Here is a 24,219-nt window from a genome sequence, read left to right as displayed (position 1 = left end):
TTTTTAACTAAAAAGTGAGGATTTCTGCTTATCAGAGAAAACCAGGATCCCTAGTTATGAGCAAGGGGGTGGGGGGAAGCTTTCTAACAGAAAGTTATAGTGCTTTCACTTCCAACAGGACCCCCTTGACAGAGGCCTGCGGCGCGGTATCATTGGCGGTGCCCCAGAAAAACCTTGCCCGCGCTCCTCGACTCAAGTCCGATTCCTGTGCCCGCCCACGCCGCTACGCGGTGGGCAGCGCCTAGGACCCATGGAACCCGCCAGCGGGCGGGGCCGGCCCTGCGATTGGCTGCGCGGGCAGCGCCCCGCCCCCTCATATGACCGGCCTCTGCACTCTTACTGCGCCCGCCCGTTTGCTTGCCTCCGTCTCGGGGATTCTACCAACGCCGACGCCCGTCGGAGCATGGAGCCGCGCTGGTCCCGCTGCGGGCCCCTCTGCCTGCCCCGCCACTGTCTCCTACTTCTCCTGCTCTGCGGCTCCGGTGAGTGGTAGCGGCCGCGGCTCCGCGGGGCCTGTGCGGGCCTGCGCTCGCCCGCTGCTTCGCCTCAGGGCGGGCCCGGGCCCGGGCCCGGGCCAGGGCCTGGGGAGGGGGGTGACGGACGGGGGCCGCGCGGGGTCATAAGGGCTCGGGGGCGCGCGAGGGGCCTGTGACGCGGGGGCACGTGACTCGGCTGCTTGGCGAAGTGGGGCCGTGCGCACGGCACCTGTCCAGGCTCCCCCCCCCTCCCCGCGAGCCACTGACCCAGGCCCGAAGCGCGTCACCGGCTCCATGCCCCGTGGGCTCTTGTGTACAGGCTCCCGGTGCCCGTTGCACGTATGGCGCTGCGTGCCCGTTGCACGTATGGCGCTGCGTGCCCGTTGCACGTATGGCGCTGCGTGCCCGTTGCACGTATGGCGCTGCGTGCCCGTTGCACGTATGGCGCTGCGTGCCCGTTGCACGTATGGCGCTGCGTGCCCGTTGCACGTATGGCGCTGCGTGCCCGTTGCACGTATGGCGCTGCGTGCCCGTTGCACGTATGGCGCTGCGTGCCCGTTGCACGTATGGCGCTGCGTGCCCGTTGCACGTATGGCGCTGCGTGCCCGTTGCACGTATGGCGCTGCGTGCCCGTTGCACGTATGGCGCTGCGTGCCCGTTGCACGTATGGCGCTGCGTGCCCGTTGCACGTATGGCGCTGCGTGCCCGTTGCACGTATGGCGCTGCGTGCCCGTTGCACGTATGGCGCTGCGTGCCCGTTGCACGTATGGCGCTGCGTATGCTCACGCCATAAATGTAGAGCTGCCCCAGGTGAAAACCTGAAGGCTCCTGATACACATCATGTTCATGGTGCTCCTGCCCCACCCATCATGACTTGTCCTATGTGCAGAGCAGTTCCCGTGCATGTCGTTGCAGCCCTCGGAGAAAAAATGTAAGGCCCCCTGGGCTCTGCCTTGCATGGATGGGTCAGTCACACCATAAATGTGGACTGGCCCCCAATGCAAAGTAACGATCACCCGGTTTAACCAGTAGGTCATACAATACATTTAGTCTGGCTGTGTGTACAAAGTAATTATAGCTTGCTAAAAATCGCTATCTAGCTATAAAAAGAGCCAGCCAGCTACAGAGTTAGTGCTTGAAAAAGCTAACATTTCTGCAGCCAGTTTCTGTCCATGTTGCACTTGAACCTGTAGCAGGGCCCTAATGCATCAATACAGAATGGGCCATTGTTGACAGCGGTGTGACTGAAGAGGTTTTGGGGCGTGTGGTTGAGTCAACAGCATGATGTTGCAAAAAAAAAAAAAAAAAAAAGCAAACATGGTTTGGGGTTTAGCAAGGTTTGCCAAGTGATAAACAAGGATTCCCTTTCTACCTGTTCTGGTCAAAATCCAGTTAGGCCTCCACTAACTTTCTTAAAAACAGCAAGCATGGAGGATAAAAAAGGGGCTGGGGATGCAAGCTGGAGGCAGGAAGACTGAAGACACTAAGTGTATTTCTAGTTTAGAGGAAGGGAGATGGAAAAAGTACTCTTATGACCCTCCTTAAGTAAAGGCTACTACAGAGGACATGAGAAGTGTGGCCGGGAAGAACATGATGCAACGTGTGCGTCTAAACTAGCCCATCTCGATCTTGGGAAAACCATCTTCACTGCATCAGTAGGATAATGCAACACGTGGCCTAGAGAAATCATGGGCTCACCTTCATTGAAGGTTTTCTAGAGGCAGGGGAGAGTGGTAAAACTAGATAACCTTGAAATCCTATCCCAGCCCATTCCTCCCTCCTACTGACACTTCTCTCAATTGCATTAGTAAATTGAGTTGACAGAAGTGACCTTGTGACAAGAACAAAGACCTAAGTAACTTTTTGTTCAAGATAAAGAGAATTAATAGAGATGCCATGATTAACCATTATTTGTAGATTTGAGTGTTGTGGTATAATAGGATTAGGGTTGAAGGACTGCATTGACTCCAAAAGACTGGGACTTAGTGTCTGTAGATTTGCGGATTGGCTCCATGCAGGGCAACTACTTGATTTAATCAAGGCTGGTGGAGTGTGCTAATTGGCACACTCCATCAGCCTCCTTATCTTGTGTATTGAATGAGGATGCTGATGACCCTTAAGGTAAAGCTCCCCCATCGCCATTTTGTATCTGCGTCCCCACACTTCATAAGATGCTGCAGCCACTCTAATTAGAGTTGCTCTCCCAGCTGCTATAATTAAAATGCCCACACCCAAACTGTGAAAATGCCCAAGGTAACTCTGATTTGTGTGGTGGAAATGGACAGCAAACCAAAAGTGCTGTTTAGTTCCTATGTTCCACCTAGTTTTAGAATTAAATCATTCCTACAGGAGCTTCTGATTTTCATTAGTTGTGTAATGTTATGTAGATCTGCATTGCACTTGACCTGGTCACCAGTATCTTGAGGCTTGCCCCTGTGGAGTGCAGCATGCCTTGGTGTAATATGCCTTCCTGTAAATGGTGGCAGAGCAGGAAAGATGTTCCCTCCCTAAAAAAATAGTTCTACTTGTTTGAACATACAAGGAAGTTTTGTTGTTCCTTCCTCTTGTTCTGGAAGTAGCCAGGCTCCCAGTGTTTGATAACCCTGTGTATTCTAGGATATCCTTGGATATTGCGCTACTAAACTTCAAGAGTACACTCATCCGGTACCTCCTAAACTGATTTCAAAATAAGGTGCTTGAGGTTTTATGTTTGTCAAGTTGCATATTCCTGTGGATGCACGTGCACTATCCATTCTCTGTACTTTTTTTACATTTTATTTTTATATATATATTTGGACAATAGCCTAAACCAAGGGCCTGCAGCAAAGGAACTGTGCTGCCTTCTTCAGATGATTGTAGACAAGGAAGTTTGGCGTACAAGTTCCAAGAGACTAGTCAGCTGTATTTTCCCCCTCACCCCCCACCCTAAATGCGTGGAGGTCATGGATTTGAAACAAAAGAATCTTTTGTTTCAATCTTAGTCCAAGACTGAACATTACTTCATTCAGGCAGGACCTTTAAATGCAATTTACTTACGTAGATGGCCATATACTCTTTAAACCACCACCTTTCCCCCTTGCACTGGTCTCTCAACTACTTGTAACATCTTGCTGCAAGAAATGGAACTACCAAAGGGTTCTGTATCTTTACAGAGAGAAGGAAGTAGTGATCATAGATTCAGCAAGTGAATTTAAGTGCTCCCTTTCAGCAACAGAAGCTGCTATGTGCCTGATAGCATGCAAGCAAGAATTATAGCTAAACTTGTGATGGGAGACGGTACAGATATGAACAAGTACCGATGGCCAAGGGATGTGCAGAGGCTCTCGGGCTCTCTGTAACAGGTGTTCCGAGTTTTAATTTGACAGCTTTAATATTAAATAGTACTAGAGGAGGGTGGACAAAAGAGTAGTATAGCGAAGTGTGGACAAGCTTCTTTGGGTAAATATGATATCTTGTATTAAACCAACTCAAATAGTTGGAAAAATTTCTTCTTTGCGAACTTCTGGGTATAAATACCCTCCGTCAGGCTGAGGAAGCATCTGTAGTTGATGTGTGCTCTTCCTGCATACCAGCTGCAGACACTTCCTCAGCCTGACAAAGGGTATTTATACCCAAAAGCTTGAAAAAAAGAGAATTTTCCAGCTATCTGAGTTGGTCTAATACAAGATATCAAGATTACCCGAAGAACCATGTCTGCCTACGTCCTCAGACCAACACAGCGACACCCTATGCTGTATAGTAAAGTGGACATTTCTGAGGAGTTGGGGACTAGCACGACTAGTGGTGGAAACAGAGCTAGATTCCTTTGTTGCCTAAAGTAAAGGAGTGGGTGTGCAGATAAAGAGAACAGAGAATCCAAAACTGCTTTGCTCCATTTGGGAGTGAAAGAGGCTGAATAGTACCCACAAAATGTAACAGCAAGACACCACTTGCAAGGTGAAGATCTGCAAGTTCTTGATCTAATTGTTACCTGAATGAATAGGCTTGAAGCACTGCATAGGTCTTCTGCTAATAATACCCAAAGATTTTTTGATTTATTCTTTCAGTGGTGCTTGCACCCACTTCCAGAAGAGAAGGATCTAGCCCTTTGTTTCCACATGTATGGAATGATGTTTACCCTTCCAGAAACATAAGGGAGCTGCTAGCAAAACCAGTTCTCACTGTTGCATTGCTCAGTGTGTTAAGGGAAACTTTTGCATCCAGGTCTTTTATTAAGGACCTGCAAAACATTTAAAAAAGAGAATCCCCCCCCTCAAACTTTCCTTGGTGTCATCTTCATTCTGCTGGATACAACAGACCTATCTGACTTTCTAATGGTTCCTCTTCTAACCTTCACTTCCCTAATTTGTTTAGGGACTCTGTGTCCAAGTACAAGCTAAATACTAAAACCCTAATGAGGTATTGCCATAATGTTTTAATCTGTGACAAATTATTTAGCTTGTATATACAGTCCATTATGATGTGTGGCTCTTCTAATAAGCTACTTCCCTAAGCAAAATAAAAAAAAAAAAAAGCTTGGCAGAATGTTAAATTGGTGTACATCAGGCAGTTAGTCAACACAGTATTCTTTACCTTTTCAGCAATACTAGATAAAACACAAGATCTTAACTTTTTTTTGCTTTCAAATGTAACACCTACATGAGAGGTTTGTATGCTGAATCTCTGTCAGAATTAGGAAGCTGCAAAATGAATCGAAGAATTTGTTCTGTTCAAAGTATTATGTGATGTGATGGAAAAATATTTAAATCTGCAATGAAATATCAGTTTCTTACAAGCAAACAATTGTATGTTACAGGTTTTTTCCAGTCCCATGCAGTGGATGTAGAGGTGAAAGATTCCTCCAATGCTACGTGCATATATGCAAAATGGATGATGAGCTTCTTCATAAAATATGAAACAAACAGTAGTGAATATGTAAGTATTTTGGAGTTAATAGCACTTCTGATTGCAGAGGATGAACTATTAAAGTTATCAATGTTAAAACATCATCTTGCCACTGGTTCTGGTAAGGCTGAAAAACAAATCGAGTATATTTGTGCTAACTAGCTACCCTTGCCCCATCACAAAAGGATTATCAAGGCTTTAATTTGTTTTAATAATTTACCTAATTTAAAATGGGCAACAGCCTTCAATTACTATTTAAAATGTGAAGCTTGTTTGTTTTGGCCAGAAGCTTCTTGCTTTATCAGCACAATGCTTGTTTTGGCTTAAAAATACTACTGAGCAGTAGAGCAAACTTCAAGATTTGAGACTTTTAAAGGGGGGAAAAATCTGGGTGTGCTATCTGTTTACAAAATTTGCACTTGAAAAACTGACTTGATGAAAGTTTTTTTTGTTTTTGTTTTGCTTGTTTTCTGAACGCTGTTCATGAGCATCCTCTGCTTCTGTTCTTCTAAAAGGTTTGGGGTTTTTTTGTTTTGTTTTTTCCAGCCCTTATTTCTCTCACTTTCAAATGTGATCTGAATCTAAATGGACTTGGATACATTCCTGAGTCTTCACTGCTGCTTACTTGCATCTTTCTAGCAGAACAATAGCTATAAGGCTTACTGGCTGCTGTTCAGGGCTGCGCCCAGCAGTGAAAGCAATAAGACTCACCTCTGTTGCACTGTTGAGGAGTTTAAGCTTCAGCTTCCCCTAGTGCCATGCTTTCAGCTTCTAGGTTAATTTCCTTGCTAGTTGTTTTTTTTTTTTTTTTAAACTCTAACTACATGGTCATCACAGTAGTTTTTGGTTTAAAGTCAAGGAGCACACTTTCAGATTGAGTTTTTTGAGAGAAGTGGCTTTTTTGCTGAATAATAAAGAGATCACAGGAAAATCCAGTAACTGAAAAGGTAACAGTAGTTCAAGGACCTCATCTGTAGTAACTAATTTAATTTATAAAGATCCAAAACATTAAATATACTTAAACCAAAAACAACAACAAAAAACTGTGCATGAGACTCACCCTGTTGTCTGCAGCCCAAACTTCCATGTTAGTCTGCTTTTTTTAGTTGAATAGAAATTGTTTACAGGTTAAAATGGGCAGTTTTCTATTAAACAGCTACATCTGATTTTGCTTTGGGATTCATACTTCATGTGACTGGATTCAGGATTTTGCCGGTAACGGCCCTGATTCAGAGGTTCAATATCCAATTTTTTGAGTTTGAGAACTATTCTGACAACTAGTATGTCTTGCTAAAAATTGTAACTTTTTGAAACATTCTGGATTCAGTCTTCATTTTGACCAGTTTCCAGTGAAACACAGGCAGACTTCCAGCAGAACTAACTCTTCATGGCTTTCTGCCAGCTCACTTTGAGTTGTTTCCTGGCTCTTTGGCTGTCAGAGGGACCTGCCAGAGGGACTACTTGAACTGAGTACCCAGGGCTTCACAACTCCCTGCTCTGCAATGGACCCGGGTCTGAAAGCCACAATTGAACACAGGACTCTTAAGGCTTCAGAACTCTTATCCTGCCTTCAACTTCAACTTCAATAGTGGGTGATGTGGGTCATCCAGCCATCATGGCCCTTCTTCTGTGTGAACTGAGCCTGTGACCATGCTAAAATTAGGGTGTACCAATAAAGATTTTTTTTATTTGGCCAGTTTTTTTTTTATCAACTAGGGATATCAGATGATACTGATCCAATTGCCAATTATATAGCCCAGCAGCTGGGAGAACAGTGTCTGGGTGGTAAATTTGTTGGGGTGTGGGGGGGATGATGGAGGTGGTTGAGGCCCCCACAGTAAGCAAGGGCGTTAGGTTGGGGCAGGTAGTCTGACAGAGCAGGGAGAGGGGCAGGTGGATGGCTCCCCATGCTGTGCATATCTCTGAGAAGTCATGGAGGGCGTGTGCCCCCCAGACCTGTGCCTGGGGCAAGGGTGGGCTGTCTGTTGCAGTCTCTTGGTGGGGTGGCTGGACTGAGGCTACACTTGGGGTGGGTGGTGGTGCTGGGAGCAGGTGTTACAGGGTGGGCTACAGCCACCCCAAAATTTACCATAGCCCCCCCCTTCCAACACTTGCTGCTGCCTATCCCAAGCACACTCCTTCCTGGCCATCATGGAGGAGGTTGCAGCAGGCAGCCTGCCTGCCCTTATCCGACATACAAATCCAGGGGGCGTTATGCCCCTCATAGTTCCCCTGGGGGTGCACACAGCAGCAGGAGCTGCCCCTAAATAAGTTGCCCGTGGCTCTGTCCCACAACCCACCCTGGCTAGACAGGCAGCACCTACCCCAGCCCCATTCCCTGCCTCGCTCTGGGGACCTTGATCTGTGCCCCATCTCCTGCACTGCCCCACCCCCCGACTTGCTGGTCAGATGCTGTTCTCCAGGCTGCACTCCTGGCTGCGTCCAGGCTGCAGCTGTGCACATGCACAGAGCATGTACCTGTGACCTTTATCGACCACATTAGCCAAAAAAAGCCAATTGCCAGCGATGTCAACTTTCCTTTTATCGGTGCCGATGCAATACAGACCGACTTTTATTGGTGCACCATTACTTAAAATTGGAGCAATATGGTAATAGGTGAAAATTCTTTAGAAGAGAGGACATGGTATTTTTTTTTTTTTTTTTTTTTTTTTTAGTGCAGCATAAAAGGGAAGGGAGCCTGTAAAGCATTTGATTTCTTTTGCAGCAAATTTGAACATGTTTAAACTTAACATTGCTACAGGTAGTTGTTATTATTTCCTCTTAAACTGCAGGGGCATACTCTGAGGACATCGAACAAATTATTTGTCTCTTTTTAGCTAGTAGTAGGTTTCGTACTACAAGAGCTTTACCAACCTGTGGGCCAGTTCCAGTCTGTGAAGAGGTCCCATCTCATCCAGCACAGGGGAGTGGCCTCTCAAACTGCAGCCACTGCTGTGGAGTCTGTTTCTCTACAGTCTGAGCCTCCTTTGCTACAGTGGGCTGGGAATTGGAGCCAGCTGTTTGGAGGGGGGGGGAGCAGAAACTTTCATCCCTGGGTGACCCAGGCCAACAAAAGATTGCCTTCCCTTGTAGTGCTGGTCCTGTAACTACCTTCCCAATCTCTTCCTGCTACTACATGACTCGTCTGTGTTATCTTGCTGCACCGCTTAAGTCCATAATATGGTTTTGAAGAGACCATATAACTGATTCTGGACACGTGCTATTCAAATGGAGTTACATTAACTGAACATTGCGCTTGGCTTGACTGATCAGTGAAGCACTTGAAGCTCTTGTTTAAACATTAGCTGTACCTGAAAGACCACCTACGCTTTTTGGTTCGACGCTTCAAATGTTGGTCTTATGACATAAAAATTCTGCATTAGATTCAAACTTTAGATTGTGGTAACCTTTAAATCAGGGGTGGGCAAAATGTAGCTCAGGGGCCAGATGCAGCCTGCCAGGCCATTCTATCCAGCCCACGGGGCCCCTAAAAAATTTAGAAAATTAATATTAATCTGCCCTGGGCTGCCTGTCATGTGGCCCTCAATGGCTTGCCAAAACTCAGTAAGCGGCCCTCTGCCCAAAATAATTGTCTGATCCTGCTTTAAACAGTAGGTATGGTAGAGTAATCTTATTTAACCTTTCCATGAAACAGTCTGTGGGTAAAACTACAAAACAAACTGAAATTTTTGGAAGCTTCCACTTTAGCTGCAGCAGGACTATTAAATTCTAAATGGAAATTTGTGGATGAAGAAAGGAGACAATTTCTGTTTGTCTAAATGTTTTCTTCTAGGGAAATACAACCTTACATGTATCTCCCAATGTGACACATGATGGAAGCACCTGTGGGAATGAAACATTTGCTCCACTCTTGGCAATTCAGTTTGGAGCAGGTCATTTTTGGAGCATCAACTTTACAAAGACTAGTGGGACTTACCGGGGAAGTATTATTACATTTACATACAACACGAATGATACTGCTGTATTTCAGGATGCTAAAAAAAGAGGTAAGACCAACTGGATTTTGAATTATAATTAATGGTGACTTCCACCAAAAAACTCCATGTGGTAACTAATAAACGTTGTATGTCTTCATATAGTGTACCATCCTCTTAAAATGAGCTAAATCAACAATTGTACTCTCTCTCACTTTCTTCTTGTGTCTCAGATGGATGAGCTTTGTATTTGACTTCTGCATCCCCCCCACCCCCCCATGAATGCATAGTAGATTTGACCACTGCTGCTTCTAGTTCCTGTAGCTTTAACAGCAAGTGATTTTTAGGGAAACTAGCGTAGCCATTTTATCAAGTAATATTCTTCCTTAACTTTTGATTGGAGAAAACTCTAAGCACATGCAGAATGTAATACCTATGGGATTACATCTGTGCAATAAAGAACACTTGGCTAAGCAGTTTCTGTCACGTCCCAGAGTATACAACAAAAACTAAGGTCCTGATTTTGTTCACTTTTTTCCTAGCAGGGTATTAAAAATGTTTATCTGTAGACCACCACCCTCTTCAGCAGTATATTTAGAGGGGGGGTTTTGTATGCCATATACTGCTCAACTCTTCCAAGTAATACAGTGTGTAGGAGTAGCATTTATAAAAGGACTTTCTCTGGGGGAATCCCTTGTGTCTTAACTCCCTTGACTCTCTCTCTCTCTCTCATGAATGATTTGTATTTATAAATGTTCTTGCAATTTGTAAGTACTAAACTGTCTTCATTTACAGGACCAGTTACTATTGTTGTAAACGACACCATGCACCCAGTTCAACTAAACAGGGTCTACAAGTGTCATCATAACGAATCTATCGAAGCAGAAAATGTTACACAGTCTTTCTGGGATGTCACCCTGCAGGCTTTTGTTCAAAATGGCACAGTCAGTAAAAACGGTGAGTCACTTCATCGCAATATTAAAGTAATCATGGACAGCGTTAACCAACAGAAATCCTGAAGTAGCAAGATGACTAGCACTTCTGAGAGAGTCTTGAAAGATTCACTAGTACTGGTATAAACACGCGTTTGTCCTAATTCACTAACTTCTGATCTGGAAACCAGGTTAATACAGTAGGTCTGCTTAGAAGTAGTATATAAAGTACTTTAGTTGGTAAGATGTTCTTTATTAGAAATAATTTGCATCATTAAGCACACTGATATTTGAGACTTGTTTTTAATACTTAGAAAAGATCACTAGCATGTCCAAAGCTTCAGCGGATTTAGAAATTGCTGTCTGCACTTTGTAAACAGAAGAAACACTGCTGTTCTGTCCAGGATTTGAGCATGCTTTCTCCCTCTTCAAGCGAATGGCTTGGCAGTTTGAGGGTTCCATAGCAAGTCAATAAATGTTGCACTTCTTCTCAAAGGCTCAATTTTTTTTCCTCTTTGTAACACCAATGATCTAATTGTAGCTGCCTCTGTCCACTTCATCTCAAAAGATCAAGAGGTATCCATTTATGAGCTGTGCTATTCCATAACACAAACTGCGGCTAGTCCATGTACTCCAGTCTTAACCATGCCTCACTCCCCTCTTCTACTCCCAGTTCATCTCGATTTTTGCAAAGCAGTTCTGTCTGAAATACTGCAGTTTTTGGAATATAGTCTGCATTTAATACTGAGGTTTTAAGTGTTTTGTTTTAAACTGGGTGAGCAGGAGACTCTTGCTGGATCTAGAAAGCCAAATACTTCCTCTACAAATTCTTAGAATCAGAACTACTCTTAATGAATAGACCCTCTGTAATATCTCTTGTTGAAATAATAACAGTTAACAATGTATGCAACTTTTTTTTTTTTTATTTTTTTATTTTTTTTTTTTAGAGTCTATCTGTGATGCTGATGCACCCACTTCTGTGCCCCCTGTTGGCAACTTAACTACAGCATCTACCACTTCCTCACCTGCACCAACCACAACTCCCAAACCAGTAGAAAAACCAGTCCCAGGAAACTACTCTCTCAAAAATGGCAATCAGACCTGTTTCCTGGCCACTATGGGGCTGCAGCTGAATGCCTCACAAGAAAAGGTGCTTCTCCAAATCTTAAGTGAAACAAGAAAGGTGTTTTGAATATATCCATACTTGTACAAGTAGGAATGCCTAATCCTAGCTGTACGCAACAGCTGTATGAAATTACTGGTAGTCTTGTATATGTGACCACTTTATTATCAGTCTGCTGTGTCTGGATAGTATCTTGCTTCAAACATTTTAACCCAGTTTAATGTAGCAACTTTTTGGGGAAAAATTCCTTGAAAACCTGCCATTTCAATGTCTCTTTCATATTGCGACTTGCAGATGTTCTGCTTCCTGCAGAGGGAGCCCAAGCTTAGGCATCTGATTGCCAGAACTACGCTGCTATTGGATGCATAAAATAAAGGACTTGTACTCTTTAAGAGCTGAAAGGGGGAGAGCAGACCCGGTGGGAAAAGTGGAACAAATTTAAAAACTTTTTATCGAATGTTTTTATATATAGTTATATGGCTTTGTACAAACTGAAGAAGATACAGGATCCCATGTACAGATGCACATAGTTGGAGTATGTTGGTGCAATCCAAGGCATGCAGTTGGTCAAGCAGCCTACATTAACCCAGGATAGAAGGGAATCATGTAAGCAGTACTCAGCCATGAATTGTCATATTTTTAAAATAACTTGGTTAGCTGACACTGCGTAGTCAGTAGCATGAAGACCAGGAACTAAGCAGCAATGTAGGGAGAACCTTCTGATCAGCAGTAGTATATAGCCTTTGCATAGGTAAACCCATTTTGTGACTGACCTATTTGACTCTTAATTTTAGCCTTCTGTGATCAACATTAACCCAAAAACAACCCACGTCACTGGGAGTTGTGGAAATACATCTGCTACTCTGAAATTGAATGATTCCAACAGCAGATTTATTGATTTCGTATTTCTTGTTGTAAGTAACTCACAGTTGACTCTTTTTTTTTTCTTTTATGAATGGGCACTATTTATTATAAATATAATCAAGGTGCTCTTAAGAGGTGTGTTCTGAAGTCAGTGTTACGATGATTATGGGCAGGGAAACAGTTGGTTAACTGACTGCCTAACTCCCCAGTATATACGAATTCTGTAGTATCCAGTAATATCCACTGTACTAAGCACTGTTAGCATTACGAATTAGCAATACTAGGATTATAAATACTAAGAATTTAGATTTTTTCCAGTTCATGTTTTAAGGTTTAACTATGGAACTTTTATATATACTTATGTCTGAGAACCCATAAAATTGTTCCCACAATTATTGCACTAAAATGGTTTTTGCCTTTTAAACAGAAAAACACAAGTGCAAATACACAAAGGTTTTATCTAAAAGAAGTGAACGTCACGCTGCATGTCTCTACAAATGGCTCTGGTAAGAAATGGCATGAGCTTTTAAAATAACCCCCTTGTGGCTCCTGTGGTGTTTTTTGTGTTTTGGGGGGTTGGTTTTTTTTTTTTTTTTGGTAAATGCCTGACTGACTGACTAGGAGCAACCTTTTCTGGTCAAGTCAACAATAAGTAGAACCTGCTACAAGACTTAATCATGGCTAATTTCTGTTTCCCTCTTCCCATGTTGGCTTGCACGTACCTTTCTCTTCCTCTGAAGCTTCTTAAAGTGCAGTCACCTGCTTTCTGACAACTAAATAGGTATACTTTTGGCAAACTAGAAAACTTTTTTTAAAGCCTTTGGGCCTGCAGCAAGAAATAACACCGAGTGAGCTGCTCTTGCTGATTTTTAAACTACCATATTTGCTGTCATGCAACTCGCGTGTATTCTTTTTAAAATTCTTCTAGACCTTAAGTAGGGATCTACCCAACTTAGAGGCAGATGGCCAATTTTTTTTTCCCTCCCAGGAGATCATGAGGCCAGCCACCACTTTCACAAGCTGATTTATGGGGGGAGGGGGTCCACCATTACCCCTCCCTCCCCCACTTACCACTGATTTGTTTGCAAGAGCTGTTCATCATGTGCGCTCCCCCCCCACCTTGCTTCCGGGGAGCTGCACTTTATTTTCAGTAAGTTGTACCCCTCCCTGACAGATTTTTTTTGAAGCCCTTGCCCAATTTTATTTTTAATCATGTGCAATGCCTGATTTCAGTTTCTGCAAAATTGCATTTTGATAGATCCCTACTTTATAAGACACCAGAAGCTATCTGAGCCTTCCACACAAAGGGAATGGAAAAGCCAAGCTAACTAGAAATCCTAATTAACATACTTACCCATTCTCAAACCAAGAAGCTTCACTTGAAAATTCTTGCTTGGATTCTGCAGGTCTACTGCTAATGGATTAAGGATATGCTATATTTTGAGAAGGGGTTAAAGCTAAAATACTTATGTAACCAGTTTGTATTACTGAAGTGCTGGAAAGTTAAACTACTTGCACAGAGAAGATAGAATAGTGATTGCTTTTAATTACCTTATTCCTCTGTAACGGGAAACTTGCTAATCTCTAACTGTATTATAGTCAACTAAGCTCTTAACTACCACCTAATCATGCATTTCAGAGGAAATGTAGAGAAACGGTCTCTGTAGCCTTCAACTGAGTAGGCTTACAACTTTGGCAATACACCTCTTTCTTGAACAACTACTTACTTGGGACCAGGTTCAGTTTCTGATCAAGTCTCACTAAATCCAATCTCGTCTTTTTATTTAGAGATTCTACATGCTGAAAACCACAATCTCAGCAAGTGGGACACCTCCCTGGGCAGTTCCTATATGTGCCAAAAAGAGCAGACTGTTGAAGTCAACGAAGACTTTCAAATACATACTTTTGATTTAAGGGTTCAGCCATTCCTTGTGAAAGAAAACAAGTATTCTACAGGTAAGAATTTAATCCAAATCCAATGGACTCTAGCATGGTCTGAATTCAGGAGTCTGACATTTATAAAATATATCAAATTGGGGTGGAACAAAAGCCTTGTATAATATCAATAGAACAGATCTATTGGCTAGTCCTTCATTCATTTATTTAAAGCTAAAATGACCCCATCAACACTAACGGGGAGATTAAAGATGTGCTACAGCCTTGCATCATGATGGACAAAAAGACATCTTTATTAATCTTAAAGCACTCTTAAATAATCTGTCACGCTACATATTTCACACTGCAATATGGCTAGATATGCCTTTGTTTCAACATACGGGGCTAAAAATATTAACAGGGTTTTAAATCTTGCATGGGAAAACTAGTGTGGGAGAATCTGTTGCCTTCTTGAAAGCTGTGAGTGTGAGGCTAAATTTGTTGAGTGCTAAAGACGACAAACACTTCTGCTGGGATGTTGTCTCTTGCTGACATTATTGGGAAGCTCTTCCTGGTCTGCCCTCTGAGACCAAGCAACTGTTGTTCCAGGGGAAGTGATAAAGAATTTGGAACAAAGCGCTTACTGCAAGGCTTTCTTGCCTGTGTCAAGGTATGCAGTAAAAAACAGCATTGCTTCCCTTTGGGAAGGGACAGCTGGGCTACATAACGATTTCAATAATTTTTTAACTTTTGGAGTCTGTCAGTCTACAAACTAGAGATGCACCAATACATTGGTCCAATATCAGATCAGCACCAATATACAGAAAATTGTCTGTATCAGAAATCAGCCTGATATGGCCAATAATGTGGCTGGGTTTTTTGTTTTGTTTTTTTTGAAATGGCCCATGCATGTGCAGCTGCAGCATAGCACATAAGTAGTAAGAAGCATAGCCCAGCAGCTTGAAGAGCAATGTCCAGCTGGTAAGTCTGTCCTGGAAGGGAAGGGGTGGGGTAGACCAAGGTTCCCCAGATGAGGGAGTGGAGATGGGGCAAGCACTGCCCAGCCAGGGCAGGGCAGGACAGCCACAACTCATCTGGGGGTGGGGGGACAGGTGCCCTTGGATCTGTGCAGGGTGGGGCTGGTGCTGCATCAGGCTGTGCTCAGGGCAGCCAGTGGCACTGGGAGTGGGCTTATGGGGAGAAGGGGCTGCAACCACCCCAGAACTCACCATAGTGCCCAGTGGAGCCCCAGCCCCACCCACCCCATGCAGATCTGGGGACCCCCTCTTCCCCCCCCACCCCCACCCATGCTCTCCTAAAAGAGCAGCAATGGTAGCTGCTAGGCAAGTGGTGGATGAGCAGAGGGTGCCAGCCCTGCCTCCCCACACAGCCTAGACAAGCCACAGCTCCATCCTGTGCCTGTCCCACCCTGGCTGGGCAGCACTTGCACCAGCACCGCACCCCACCCCACTTCCACCACAACAGAGTTACCAGTTCTGCTGGGCTGGTATTGGAAGTTGGGTCAGTGTCGGTTGATACGCCTCCTTAAGAATTGGCTGTTGGTATCGGCCCCAAAAGTCTTTACTGGTGCACCCCTACTACAGACCATTCGGCTTACAGTAGGTTTTTGGAAACACACTTCCAACACTTGCCTTTAAATTTCCTGTTTTCAAGTGCAATGAAATGTGACAAAACTGACTTAAAAACTGGACTGTAAGCATACTGAGTAATTTAGTTTAAACTGCAGTTGGCTTTATCGTCTTTTGCCTGTTCCAGTCACCGTCTCCCATGCATTCACTAACTGCTGCTTCCGCTTGGCTTTTAATACTGCATTCACTTCTCTTTAAACCTGCCTTGCCTAACTCTCTAGATGAACTTGTGCTTTATTGTGCTTATCTCTTAAGTCCAACTTTTAGGTATTTGCATATCTAATATGAATTTATTTTGGGCTCTTTCCCGATGCAACACAAAGCATTATTAAGATGCAGTAACAACCAGAAATGCCTGCAGTTACTAACACTTAGTACAGGTGTTGGTTACTCATGAATTTTTCATATAGTTTTCTCTTCATATATTATATATCTATGATATAGTAGATCTACTTGAAGTTCAGTTGTGTATTAAGGAAAATAACGGAGCATTTTTTTTCCTACCACTCTTCACAAACATTGTTTTTGTTTATTCTTTGTCATACCCTTCTTCTCATCTACAGCCCAGGAGTGTTCGCTGGATGATGACACCATTCTTATCCCAATTGTAGTTGGTGCTGCACTTGCTGGCTTGATTGTCATTATAGTGACTGCTTACTTAATTGGCAGAAGAAAAAGCTATGCTGGATATCAAACGTTGTGAATCTGAAATGTGATCACTGTTCTGATTTTCACTTTAAATGAAGCAAGTGCAAGTTCCCAAATAAAACCCCAGTTGCCTCGCGTAATTAGGTCTGGAGACTTGGAGAAGGTACACTCTTAAGCTTCTCTGAACCAGGAGAAAAGCATAGGCTTCCTAACTGTCCTGGCAGCATCAAAAGCATTTGTCAAACTACTAAGTTTAAAATTTTGCCTTGCAAACACTAAAATAATTGGAATTTCTGCCTGCTACTCTTACATGCAATACATTTAAAGCAGGGAATAGTTGAGAGGAAATGCTGTCTAATCTGGGTTACTAGCATGATGCGTCAAGCAGCTTTTTAAAACTGCATTGAATTTGTACTTGCTTCTCTCCTGCATTCTTTGGTTATTGTCATACTGGCAGAGTAACCTGGCTGCATTGGTCGCTGTACATTGGACGGACTCAAGTGCTCCTTGCTAGTTTAAACAGTGCCTAGTAATTCTTTCCTGGTTCATAGCACCAAATGCCATGCTTCTTGAGCAAGCTTCTCTTTTGATTGGCATAGGCGACCAGTCTAACAGTAGTTCAGTCCTTTTCGGTAACTGCAGTAGCTTTTTTTCCTTGAAGCTTGCATATTTTAAACAAATGTGAGTTAACTTCATCAGTTAATAGATAAATTGGAACTCTTAAGCCCGGTTTCTAAATGGCTTTAGAAAACTGCTAGGCACAAAGTTTTGAATTACTCATGCACATGACAATGTGATATCCCTTCTTAAGATGATAAATCTAAGGTAGAATTCTACTGAAGTAGTATAGTATTCTTGCTGGCATCAGCTTAGAGAAAAGGGAATAGGAACTTTTATAAAGTATTCCAGGACTCAAAGTGCACTTAACTTTATACTGTACCTTGTACAGAAATTGTCATGTTGCTTTCTTTGAGTGGTGTCTTTAAAGACGCTTTCAGTTTTTTGTTTTGTTTTTTTTTTAGTGAGCCAGTGCTAACTGTTGCAACACATAGCTGTTCTTAAATCTTCCTATTAAATGATTCTTCACTAATCAGAGCTTGCATTGTAACTGTCCAGTACATGGTTAGGTTATATAAATTGATTTCTATAACTTGTGCTTGATTTGTGTGTTGTGTGGCGAAGCATAAAACTGCATATGTGTAGCATTTGTTAATGCATAAAGCAGAATGACTCTGACCCACTACCTTTTCCCTATTATTTGGAGAAGATAATGGCTTCCAAAGATCTGTAATGCAGTAGGAATATTCTTTTAAACGGCAGCACGTAGACTAACCCTCACTATACAGCCAGGTTTCTCTGGCTGCCTAATCAATGTGTCATTTCTGATGAATGGTGCATGAAAATATCCTTTAGAAAAGATTACATGCGAGTCCGCAGATGTTGTAACAACAGATGAACTGGTGATTTTCATTATTACCTGTTGAACTAAAATCCAATCTCAAAACTGGTTTGGAATTGTCATGATAACTGTTCCAGGGTATACATAGTTGTACGCAAACAGCTACTCAAGTTGCGTTGGATCCTTTTGGTAACAAACTGGTCTTTCACAGTGACTTTAATGAGACGCTGGCTAAAGGACCAAGAATGAGTGAAGAACTCCTGCCAAAGATATTTACAAGCAAAATTCAAGCTTTAGTCCAATTCAAATTTAAAAAAAAAAAAAAAAAAAGTAAATGAGACTTCAGGAACCAGAAGCCAGTTTCTGGTTTCAACATCCAATGTTTAATTTTAGATAAATTTGCAAATTGATAGGCTTAATATTTAAAAATAATCTGCAACTCCAGCAATTTTATAAAGTTCTGTGTTTAACAGTTCCAGTAACTGATGTTTTATATATGCCAGTTAACTGTTGGTCTGCTTTAGCATATGACACTGATTCCTTCTGTCCCTATGAATGCTTGGCCTTTTTAAGTCTTGGTATGGCACATCTGAGGGACTGCATACAAGATCCAAGCAAATTCTTCCTCAAGTTCAGTAAAATGAAGTATACCTTTTTGAAGATGTAGACATCCCTGACTTGTATGCCAGGGTGTTTTGGTTCAGAGATGAAAAATATCTCTGTAGCTGGTGTACAGATAACTGGCTTATGTAAACATCTGAGTTTTGTCGTCTTCACAATTAAATAAACCACTAGATTTCTGTATTGTGTTTCTCTATAGGGACTTGTCAATTTTAATCAACGTATGCTTTAATCAATAAAGATTCTTCCGTTTCTTAAGGAAACCTGGTCACTTTTTTTTTTAATTTGGCTGCTTTATAATGGTTTCCAGTGCTATAAAGGTCATTTACTAGGAAAAACTTCCTCCTGATACCGATTCTCTGTCCATTTTTTAAATTGGAAGGTTTTCAACTTAATTATCCTACACCTGCAAGAAGCCTCTGGAAAGGCCTCTTACATTTGAGTTTTCAACACTTCATTCTGTATTCCCCTGAGGAGGACTTTGGTCCCCAGCCTATAAGTAGCAGACAACTTGAACTACTAATCTAGATATTTTAATATCTGATCCAGTTTGTCTGACTCTCTCAACTCTCATGCTGAACTGCAATTCTTCTGCCTAACCCAGTAGAATCGTATTGACTAGCAAAATGTATTGTTTGTAAGCTGGCTCTAATCGGCTGATTCTGATCACGGCTATGAATGGTTCAGTGTTTCTCAAAGTCTGTCTTCGGGTGGGATCTTTGCAAGTATGAACTGGGTGCACTAACATCATTTGAACAAAAGTAGGGAAGCAGGGAGGGGAGGGGATGCTGTTCTGGGAAGCATCGGCAAAATTGTGCCAAAATACTTGGAGGTGGCTTTCTTAAGTTCTGACTTCTTTAGTCTGCGCAGGATGCAGGTCTTACTCCTGGAGTAGAGCAAAGGTATTGTCATACTGGCATAGTCTACCATATAAACTAGGGCTGTCCAACAGGCAGCCCGTGAAGGGTTAAGGTGTGTCGCCTAGCTGCTACTAGGCCCTCCCTCCTGATGCTGCTAGCTGCAGGAAGCTAAGGGAGTCCAGGGCTGTGAGGATGGGGAAATCATGCCCTAGTAGTGGCACAGTAGTGGGAGCAAGATGATCTTTGTCTGACTTGAACAGTTACTCAATATTTTTCTCAAGTTTTGCCTCGTTTACCCTGCAGTCCTAAACTCACTTGTGCTTCCTCCAGCTCTCTACTTTTAATTGTCAAAATGAGCAGCTCTGCACACGCTGTACTCCACATTTTGGGAACCTTGTTCTTGTTGCATCTCATTGGGTCTAGCTAGGCCAATCCATGGTTTTACATTACTAATTAACACGAGCAAGAGAAGAAATTAGTCTGCTTACTCTACTGACCTAACCTATATAATACATCAGTTGTAGCAATTTTGCCACCGTTGTATTGGTATTATGCCCATCTTTTGTTCCCCATCTTAAGTTCTAGGTACTATATGGTAGCTAGTGTCAGCAGTACTTCCTGTTCAAGACTCACTAGACATGGACTGCCTTAAACTTGGATTGGTCATGCAAAAAACTTAAAATTTGTCCCAAAATACTACAAAGCTTTTCTTTCCAAAAAAAAAAAGTGTGTGTGGGGGAGATATTCAGGACTTCCAAAATGGTCTAAAGCTAGGTTCCTCAAGGAGAGAAATCTCACTAGAGTTCATGGATCAGCAGCATCCAAGCACCTCATACTTCTGAGCATCTTTAAAATCAACCCGGATGAGAATATTTATATACAACTTGCAATGGTTAACCTTAATCTTTCTAAATCATCTGCCCCTAGACATGGGTGACTAACTTTTGTTGTCTTCCAAATCATTTTATTTGGAAAGCAAAAAGGTTCTTATTAAGAGCTAGATGGCTTTCATTTGCCCAGAATGCTAAAGGGGGAAAAAATGAGGTTCAGAATAAGTGCTTTCTATTGCTTTATTGGTCTGGGAATCCTAACCAATTACTGTAGAGGGTTAAACTCTAGAACTGTAAAAGTAAATGGATGTGACTCCTTTTTTTCTTTTTTTCTAATTTAATCATTCATAAACCCCTACCATCTAACTTAGAAGTGGGTTCTGGAAATTTGGGCTTGAAACATTAAGTTGGGTATCCAGAAATAGGAGGTGTGACCATCCTGTTCCTGCAAAATGGGATCTATTTGGAGGGGAAATGTAGCATTAAGATGAAGAGGAGGGTGGCTATCTGAACAATGGGGAGGTGGCAGCGTTTAACATGCCTATTTTTTTTCAAACCTTGCCCTTTTTCTACCTAGCGGAAGACTGCAGCCTTGATGTGGACAACTTCATTGTGCCCATAGCAGTGGGAGCAGCTTTGGGAGGATTAGTTATTCTAGTGCTTATGGCTTACTTTGTTGGCCACAAGAAACGCCGTAATGCTGGATACGAACAATTTTAAAAATGGGAAAGCCTTTATTTAATCAGAAACTTTCTTTTTAAAGACCCACAAATTGGTAACATACCTGTACAGTTAAGGCAACACTTTTTTTTTCCCTGTAAACTGACCTCTGGCTAAGAAGGCTTAAATCAAATGTAGCACTACCAACTTGAGTGATTTGGTTTAATCCATGGCCAATTTAATCGGACTAAATTTTTTTTGAGTCTATATTCCAAAAATACCACTTCAGTAATCCTATGATTTTATGTACACCATGGCATTATGTGAATAAATGTGTAGTTTTGTTCCTACTCTGTAAATAGCACTTTGTGTTTGCTGTGGCTATCTTCAAGTATTAATGTATGTAATCAATCTATATACTTGCAGCTTATTGATTTTTATTACTCGCTGTGTCTTTTATACAGTTAGCTAAATATTAAGGGTGTGTTCTGAGTACCCATAATAGACTTGTTAAAATTGGCTTTCACTTTTGCAGCTTAGAGATTCTGTACCTCTAGTCCTCTAAGGGAAATTATTTCAGTATAACTTGCTCTTGCTTTCCTTTTTTAATCTTGTACCCAAGGCAATGCCTACAAAATACTGTAATCTCTTTGGGCTAGTGCTTAATTAACTTTATGACTGTCTCTTAACAAAGTGTACTTCAAAAGCTGCAAATCAAGAGGAAAAGGGAAGATCACCTAGTCATGTGGCTAGAACCTCTGGGCCAGGCTATAAGATATGTGAATCGGATGGAACTGTTTGCCTTTTTTTTTTTTTTTTTTAAATCTAAGCCTTACTCTTCTAAGGCTTAAATATGCAGTAACTTTGTGAAAGCTCTTCCTTGGGAATATTTATGTTATGCAGCTTCATTCTTTCATATTTAGTGATAATATTAGTTATCTTTTGGAAGATAATTTGGACAGTTTTTTATAAACTTGGATGAAAGGGCATGGATTGAGTGTTTTAGGTTTTAATTTAATCTTTAGTTCTTCAGGGCTCCTTCCAGTAACGACTAATGTCTCCCTAATTGTAGCTTAAATGGGCATACTTTTTCCTCCCTCCTGTAAAGAGAGGAGGGAGGTATTTTAATACTACATGTAAGTTACCTTTCTTCAGTGTTTAAATTAACTTGTCAATATTAATGATCTTGTCAATATTAATGATCTAAATCTACCATGCAGTAACAAATTGGTCAGTGTTGTCCATTAATCTTTCATAAGAAACTCTCTCTTTTTGTAAAAGAGGTTTTTTTTGTTTGTTTGTTTTCTTTTAACAATTACTTTTAAAGTAACACATGACTAAAACAAAAGCTGTTTTTTATCTGACTCCTTAAATACTTTTCAGGATGGGTTCTGATCATTTTAGGAATAATTTGCTTCATAATACTCATTTTTTCTGAACTTTAGCTGCCTGTTTCTTCAGGTTGTCCTGAATTCAGATAAACTTGGTTTTGGGGCCCACTTTTGTAGCTATTGCATCTAATCCAATGACACTTCAAGTTCCAGTTTTTCTTTCAAAAAGATGATGGGGGTAATTGGCTATCAAGTTACTGTCTGCCTCGGAGCCAAATTAAGCACAGTAAATCCATTGGATAAAGGCTAAGTCTTTGACAGACTGGCTTCATATAGGCAGGCCTTTAAGGCAATAGTTGCTACTTTTTACCCCCTTGGTATCTCTCTCTCTTTCTCAGTATTAAGTCTGTGCATGATACTGCTGTTTTTCTTTTCAAATCTAAAACCAAGTAAAAGTTGTTCTTCAGAACAATTTAATTGGCTCTTCAGCAGAACTTAATCCTGTTATTCAAAATGCTCAAAAACAAGGCAAGATTCAACTCAAAAGATTGATACAAGATGCATATCACCAGGAGGCAGTAACAGCCTTCGGACTGATGAATCTTGCATTTTAGTGCTGTTGGTAGACATTGACTTTAGCAAAGTGAAGTCGTACTGGTCCTTCAGCCTTCATGGGGTGTGCAGGTAAACCTTTTTTTTTTCCCCAAAGGTGCTCTCATTTGTCTGAGGCCTGTATTAGCTGGCTCCCAGTCCTATGTCTGCTCCAAAACAGACCGTACTAACTCTTTAATAGTGTATATTCCAACGCTATACATCCAGAATATTGTATAACGTTAGAGTTGTTTTATGATAACACATGTTGATTTCAACAAGTACTACATCGTTCTCTGAAACTGATAACTTTTATCTTTTTCTTGTACCAGATGGATTTAAAAATAAAGCTGAATGTGCCAAAGGAATGTCTGTCAGTGTTTTCAGTCTTTCAGTTATGCAGGCATATCTGGTTTTTAAGGCATTGCTGCTGCCATGTGGATGGCTAAATATAACTGATACTTTGCCTTCCTAAACATTCCCTGTCTTCACTTCAAATTGTACCTTCTGCCTGTAGGTAATCCAATTACCTAAATGTTCAGGCTGCCTTGGCTCGGAGATGAACAAAGAGTAATTGGCTTAGGCTAATCTTTGTGTGTTGGTGGGAGTTGGATGAGAGAAGTTTTTTACAAGCAAGTTCCTGCAACTGCAGCTGTGTTAGCTCCTCTCTAGGTTTTGGAAGATGTGAGTTTTGGATGCTAGATACCAGTCACAATCGGATCTAGAGACAGCAATATAAGAAAAATGTGTACTTCTGTGCTCCTTGTTTGGTCTTATGCTTGGTTTGCTTTACTAATCTTTACTAATTTCCTCTCCCTTGCCTTTTTTTTTCTTTCTACAGCTGAAGAGTGCTTTGCTGATTCTGACCTGAACTTTCTTATCCCCATCGCAGTGGGTGTGGCACTTGGCTTCCTTATCATTCTTGTCTTTATCTCTTATATCGTTGGAAGAAGGAAAAGTCGCACTGGTTATCAATCTGTGTAATCTTTTCAAACTGCCTCTGCTGCTTCCTCCCTCCCCAACAGAAGTAATGGGTTCATGGTTTTCTTTGACTATAAAAACTAAAAACAAAATGAAATAATGTAGTTGTGTGTATAATTGAAAGCAAATGCAGACTCACCTGACGCTACTGTATGGCTTTGGAGTAAAGTAATACTGCTCCAGGATGGGATACACAGGATTAAGATTAGGACCAATATTTGTTCCCTACAAAGTGTCACTAGGACTGGAGAAAAAGCCTAAGAAAAAATGCCCTCTTACTTCCAGCATTAATCTTCCTTTTTCCATGAAGATGCTTTCACCTTTTTTCTATTAAACTGTAAGCAGCTGATTTAAAAAAATGCTGAAATAAAATAGATAAAGGTATGAATGCATTACATAAAAGGATTATATATGCTGTTTGAAAGGAATGCAAAATCCTTTCTGGCCTCCAACCAGAAGCAGGCGGCGGCTGGTGCTGCTGCTGTTGTCTTATTTCTGTTTAATCATTTAGCTGCTTGTTCCCTCGGATCAGCCTGAATCTCCTGGTTTTTTCTTTTGAT

The 24,219-nt window shown here is 41.8% G+C and overlaps 1 protein-coding gene across 3 annotated transcripts; it reads left to right on the top strand.

Moving 5' to 3' along the window:
* Positions 1-326: 326 nt before the first annotated feature.
* On the top strand, positions 327-23,759 carry LAMP2 (lysosome associated membrane protein 2). 3 transcript variants are annotated; one of them, XM_090061446.1, is made up of 9 exons: positions 327-482; positions 5,272-5,390; positions 9,154-9,367; positions 10,091-10,252; positions 11,175-11,377; positions 12,145-12,264; positions 12,642-12,720; positions 14,003-14,170; positions 23,520-23,759. In XM_090061446.1, the coding sequence occupies exons 1-9, from the start codon at positions 404-406 to the stop codon at positions 23,660-23,662; spliced, it is 1,287 nt and encodes a 428-aa protein (XP_089917572.1). In that variant the 5' UTR covers positions 327-403; the 3' UTR covers positions 23,663-23,759. The 3 variants fall into 3 exon arrangements, with proteins under 3 accessions (XP_089917572.1, XP_089917571.1, XP_089917573.1); XM_090061445.1 differs by lacking the exon at positions 23,520-23,759 and adding an exon at positions 20,674-23,042; XM_090061447.1 differs by lacking the exon at positions 23,520-23,759 and adding an exon at positions 16,302-18,120.
* The last annotated feature ends 460 nt before the right edge of the window (positions 23,760-24,219 follow it).

Source organism: Crocodylus siamensis, chromosome 8, assembly GCF_052110815.1.
Source record: "Crocodylus siamensis isolate JL-2025a chromosome 8, ASM5211081v1, whole genome shotgun sequence".
Lineage (NCBI taxonomy): Eukaryota > Metazoa > Chordata > Crocodylia > Crocodylidae > Crocodylus > Crocodylus siamensis.
The sequence above is the reverse complement of the archived record's forward strand: the minus strand, read 5'-3'. Positions and strand labels throughout refer to the sequence as shown.

Bases quoted from the DNA above. Each gene is read 5' to 3' on its own strand.
- LAMP2 (XM_090061446.1), top strand. From the start codon at position 404: ATGGAGCCGCGCTGGTCCCGCTGCGGGCCCCTCTGCCTGCCCCGCCAC. The intron at 11,378-12,144 runs GTGCTTCTCCAA...TCTTAATTTTAG, and splicing joins TGAATGCCTCACAAGAAAAG to CCTTCTGTGATCAACATTAA. The intron at 14,171-23,519 runs GTAAGAATTTAA...TTCTTTCTACAG, and splicing joins AGAAAACAAGTATTCTACAG to CTGAAGAGTGCTTTGCTGAT.